The following is a 4,572-nucleotide window of genomic DNA, read 5'->3' on the forward strand; positions in this document are numbered from 1 at the left end:
ATGGATGAAAGTAGCATTCTTGATGAACCTCGCAACTGTATCCTCATGTGAAGTTAGTCTGATTGCAGAGTGTCGCTGTATCCTCAGTGAGGCACAAAAGGGGAGACAGCAACTGGTGCAATATTATTTATTATAAAAGCTCAAATAAAAGAATAAAACTTACAAATTACGAGGTAACACAGAGCTTGTGTTACCTCGTAAATTGTAAGTTTTATTCTTTTATAATAAATAATATTGCACCAGTTGCTGTCTCCCCTTTTGTGCCTCACTGAGGATACAGCGACACTCTGCAATCAGACTAACTTCACATGAGGATACAGTTGCGAGGTTCATCAAGAATGCTACTTTCATCCATCTAGTTAGATGCCGCTATTGGATACATAAATTCGTCTGCTACATCTATACTGCCATCTGGTAAGCAGTTTGCAGTACCGCACTTGGGTGTTAGTGTAAATTAAATGAGCACAAACTTTCTCTTTTAAACTGTTACACTGTTTAGTTACGTTTTGGAGAAGGATCTCCTCTATATGTACTCTGTTGCACTATTGTATATTTTTTCTTTACACATGCGCTCCGTCTGTATGTATTGCTGAATTCGTCTTTGGGACCCAGTCAAAGGGGTTGATCTGAAGCGGAGCTGCAGGAAGTTTTCGACACATACACTTGATTGGACTTATGATTCACACAGGATTGGAGATTACACCAATTTTAGAGCGCTGAGGACTGTGGTATTGTATATATACCCTCACACAGCCTATGGAGGGAGACTTCTGACTGGAGGAGCCTCCTGAATAGAGGAGACGGGCATTAAAAGTGCAAGTTTCTGTAGTGATTATAGTGTGTTTGTGTGGAGTGAATGCGTGTTTGTGTGGACTGAATGTCTGTTTGTGTGGAGTGAATGATTTTGCAGTACTTACCTGCGCTCTTTTTTATGGTGCCATATCTGATTGAAACAAGAGGCACTGGTGGAACTGGGGTGAGTGTAAGGGATGGCACTGCTGGTGGAGCTTAAGCGAAAGAAAAGGTGGAATGCAATGGGAGGCACTGCTGGTGAGGCAAACAGAGATATGACAGCATACACATGGGTGCCATGAAGCTACAAGTGAAAGCTGCATTCCCTTCCATTCCATTGGACCCCATGCAGCCTACAGACCCCGGCTTCTGCAGTCTGAGGGATGGAGTGAAAAGGAATGCAGAGCCTACTGAGTAGCTCATGTTTATGATGCCATATCTTGTTGAAGAAGTTACCATTGGTGAAACTGCGGTGGGTGGCAGGTGAGGCACTGCTGGCGGAAGTGTGGTGGGCGGCAGGGGAGGCACTGTTGGTGAATTGTGGCATGGGAGGCACCACTGGTGGAAGGGCAGTATTTGGCAAGGGAGGCATCGCTGGTGGAATTAAAATGGAAGGATGGGCATAAGCTGCTGGTGGAATTGCTGTGGAAGTAAGGGCATACACTGCTGGTGAAGTTATGGCAGATGGAATTAAGGCACAACTGAGGTGTGTGAAAGAGAAGATGCGGCTGGTGGAGAGAAGGAGATGCATTGCTGGTCTTTACCTGAAAATGCTACTGGTGGAACGGCGGTAGCGCATGGAAGGGTCATCACTGGTGGAATTGTGATTTTGAAGAGGAGTTACCTAACTGGCGGTACAGCAGTGTTTGGAATTTTAGGAAACTGCTGCTGGTGTTGTTTGAGTTGCCTTTTCTGAACGCTTCCGAGACCCGTCTGCAAAAACAAAAGATTAAACTTCAAACTCAATCCACGCATTTTTCATCTTAGCAAGTGATATTACTGTAAAAACACTGTAACGCTTAAGGGATACACTTCCCATGCTTTTCATTGGCATCTCAACAGGTTCTGGCTGCATGGGATTTACATGTTTTATTTTTTTTTGTGCTTACACATTGCACGTAATTGCAGAATTGCAATTATCTCAGGGATCACCTCAATATTCCCAAAGACTCCCCTTTTTCCTGCAGTTACCCAGTGTGCCTTCTTCCCATAACCAGCTGTGTTGTGATCGGTACCCCATAATGTAAGGAATCCTAATGAAAAACATTTTTTCTTTGTATTTGTGCTGCTTGTCTTTGTACTCGGGCCCTTTCTTACCTATGATTGTATTAGGACTTAAAATGCCGAATAGGTGAAGTCCTGAAAGGCTTCTTCGATCGGAATTTCCATTTCGGCAGAAGGTCCTTTCGGCAGCGTCAGATTGGCTGACAGCTTAGTAAACTCCTCTTCAAAATAGGTGACATCCTCCGGTCCGTCGAGGCTGGGTATGAACGGAGCCGTCGCCTTCCTTTCCAGTATGTCATCCCAGACTATGTTCTGCAACATATGCACCATAAAAATGCTGATTATTAGAGGTTCTTCAGAAAGCTGAGGATATGAGAGGACTGTACCTCGCAGATAGTATCCGAGGGTATAGCCAGAAGATCTTAGAATGATTATGATAATACAGACAGAGGACTTACGTTAAAGAAGGGATGTTCGGCTACATCAGCTGCATCTCCTTCGGTAGAACCCAGTCGCTCCTCGGGATTCTTGTTCAAGAGCTACAAGAACAGAAAATGGCAGTTACACGTACAGAAGCATGGGGGACCCCAGGAGATTGAGAAAGTGGTTGCTGAGCTAAAGAGCTGACTGCAACCAACTGATAGCTCAGCGCTACTTACCTCTGATATGAAGCTCACTGCTACTGGTTCCAGCGACTCTGGGAAGTGCGGTTCCGCCTCCTCGATATATTCACATAAGCAGCTGTTGTTATGTCCATCGAAGGGTCTCTGTAATGTTTAATAAGAATATATTGGGGGACCAGGTGTATTATAAAGAGTGCTTTATGAGGTTAGATAAATAACAATATGTGTATGTCACTTCCTCTTATAACTGGTCAGTGGCAGTTTGCGCTTACCTTCCCGAGGAGCATTTCGTACGTGATGACTCCGAGAGCCCACCAGTCGACGGCTCTTGTGTACTCCTTTTTCCCCACAACCTCTGGTGCCATATAAGCTGGAGACCCAACCATGCTGTTTGTTCGGTCTCCATATCCAATTCCTTCAAAAAAGTCAAATTGTTAGTGATTTTTATTGAGGCATTTATGCCAGAGTAAACCCAAAATGAGCCCCCTTTGTGCTCGATAATAATACAAGGAGCCCCTTACCGGTCTTGCCCAGGCCAAAATCGGCGATCTTTAAATAGCCGTCCTTATCCATAAGGAGATTTCCTGGCTTTAAATCTCTGCATTGAAACAAAAGGGAACTATTATAATGACACATTAAAACTGCTGTGACATAGCATTGGAGTCATAAGCCAAGCTTAAAAATGCTGCCTCCTATTTCCTTCCCTTAGACTTCCAAGAAGTAACTTTGAACCTGTAGCTGCACTGCTGCTAACTTGCAGCCGGTATTAAACTCCAGGTTGTACTCACCACTAAAGGTACCTAGCCCCTTATATACTCTTACCTGTGAACAACATCCTTCATGTGGATCGCCTCCAGGCCTAGGAGTATACAGGCAGCGTAGAACCTGCAAGGATAAGGAAAATACTTCTTGATCACTATATGGTGCCTTCATAAAGGAATGTTAATATTTAGTGTAGCATAACTGCCAGTTCTCTCATCCTCCCCTGCTCTTCAGTCTCCTGTAACTCATCGGCTGTATGTACAAAATCCCAAATAGTCACCTAATTTATACTTACTTAGCTCTCTCTAGGTCGAAGTGCCCACAGATCTTCAGATGGGTTCTCAGACTTCCTCCTGCAACAAACTCCAAGACAAAAAAAAGATGGTATTTGGTGGTAAATGTGGCGTATAAATCCACTATGAAGTTGTCTGGGTTCACCGTCTGCCCGATTTCCTTTTCGGCTAAAATGCTGAAAGATAAAAGAGGAAATAAGTCCAGCATAGAGTTAAATATAATGTAACAAGAGCAACTGGGTGAAAGGAAGGCAAATGAAAAGTTTATAAAAAGGAGAAGACTGCGAGACAGAAAGTGACTTCTAAATAAAAACCTAATCGAGAGATTATGGAATCATTCCCCATGAGCTCACCGTTGTATTTCCTCCAAGGAGTATATTTCGTCCTTCTTGAGTACCTTCAGGGCACAGTATATATTAGCCGGAAGGTACTCAACAAGTAGAACCTGGAATTAGAGAGTGGGTTTAGTGACATTGAATATTCCACTGTATAAAATGCTAAGTTCTAATTAGAGACTGAATTAATTACCTTGCCATAACTCCCCCTGCCTAAAACTTTGATCCGGCGAAAATCTCTTGCCGAGAAGCTGGAGAACTGTAGCTCTCTGAAACGGAAGAAACAGGAATTGTGTTTTGTGCAAAACATAAAATAATAAAAATAATATATATATATATATATATATATATATATATATATATAAAATGTATGTATTAATTTTCAGTATTGAGGGTTTGTCTTACTGAGTGCTTTGGGTCTCCTCTGATGGCTCCTCTGCCTGGCAATCCTGAGTTGGGCAGTAATCACCAGGGTGAGGGCCCTGCGATGTTTCAGAGGAGTCTTCTCCATGCACTTGCACGTCGCTATTGGAATAAGGTAAA

At 43.2% G+C, this 4,572-nt stretch overlaps 1 protein-coding gene across 2 annotated transcripts; it reads right to left on the minus strand.

Moving 5' to 3' along the window:
- Window positions 1-400: 400 nt before the first annotated feature.
- Window positions 401-4,332, minus strand: LOC116406736 (serine/threonine-protein kinase N2-like). 2 transcript variants are annotated; one of them, XM_031891498.1, is made up of 7 exons: window positions 3,462-4,332; window positions 3,161-3,237; window positions 2,912-3,054; window positions 2,676-2,783; window positions 2,475-2,555; window positions 2,110-2,328; window positions 401-1,725 (listed from the first exon to the last, which is right to left on the minus strand). In XM_031891498.1, exons 1-6 carry the CDS (start codon window positions 3,479-3,481, stop codon window positions 2,128-2,130), a joined length of 630 nt encoding a protein of 209 aa, XP_031747358.1. In that variant the 5' UTR covers window positions 3,482-4,332; the 3' UTR covers window positions 401-1,725; window positions 2,110-2,127. The 2 variants fall into 2 exon arrangements, with proteins under 2 accessions (XP_031747358.1, XP_031747357.1); XM_031891497.1 differs by having other exon boundaries at window positions 3,161-4,332.
- Between the last annotated feature and the right edge of the window lie 240 nt (window positions 4,333-4,572).

Source organism: Xenopus tropicalis, chromosome 8, assembly GCF_000004195.4.
Source record: "Xenopus tropicalis strain Nigerian chromosome 8, UCB_Xtro_10.0, whole genome shotgun sequence".
NCBI classification, from domain to species: domain Eukaryota; kingdom Metazoa; phylum Chordata; class Amphibia; order Anura; family Pipidae; genus Xenopus; species Xenopus tropicalis.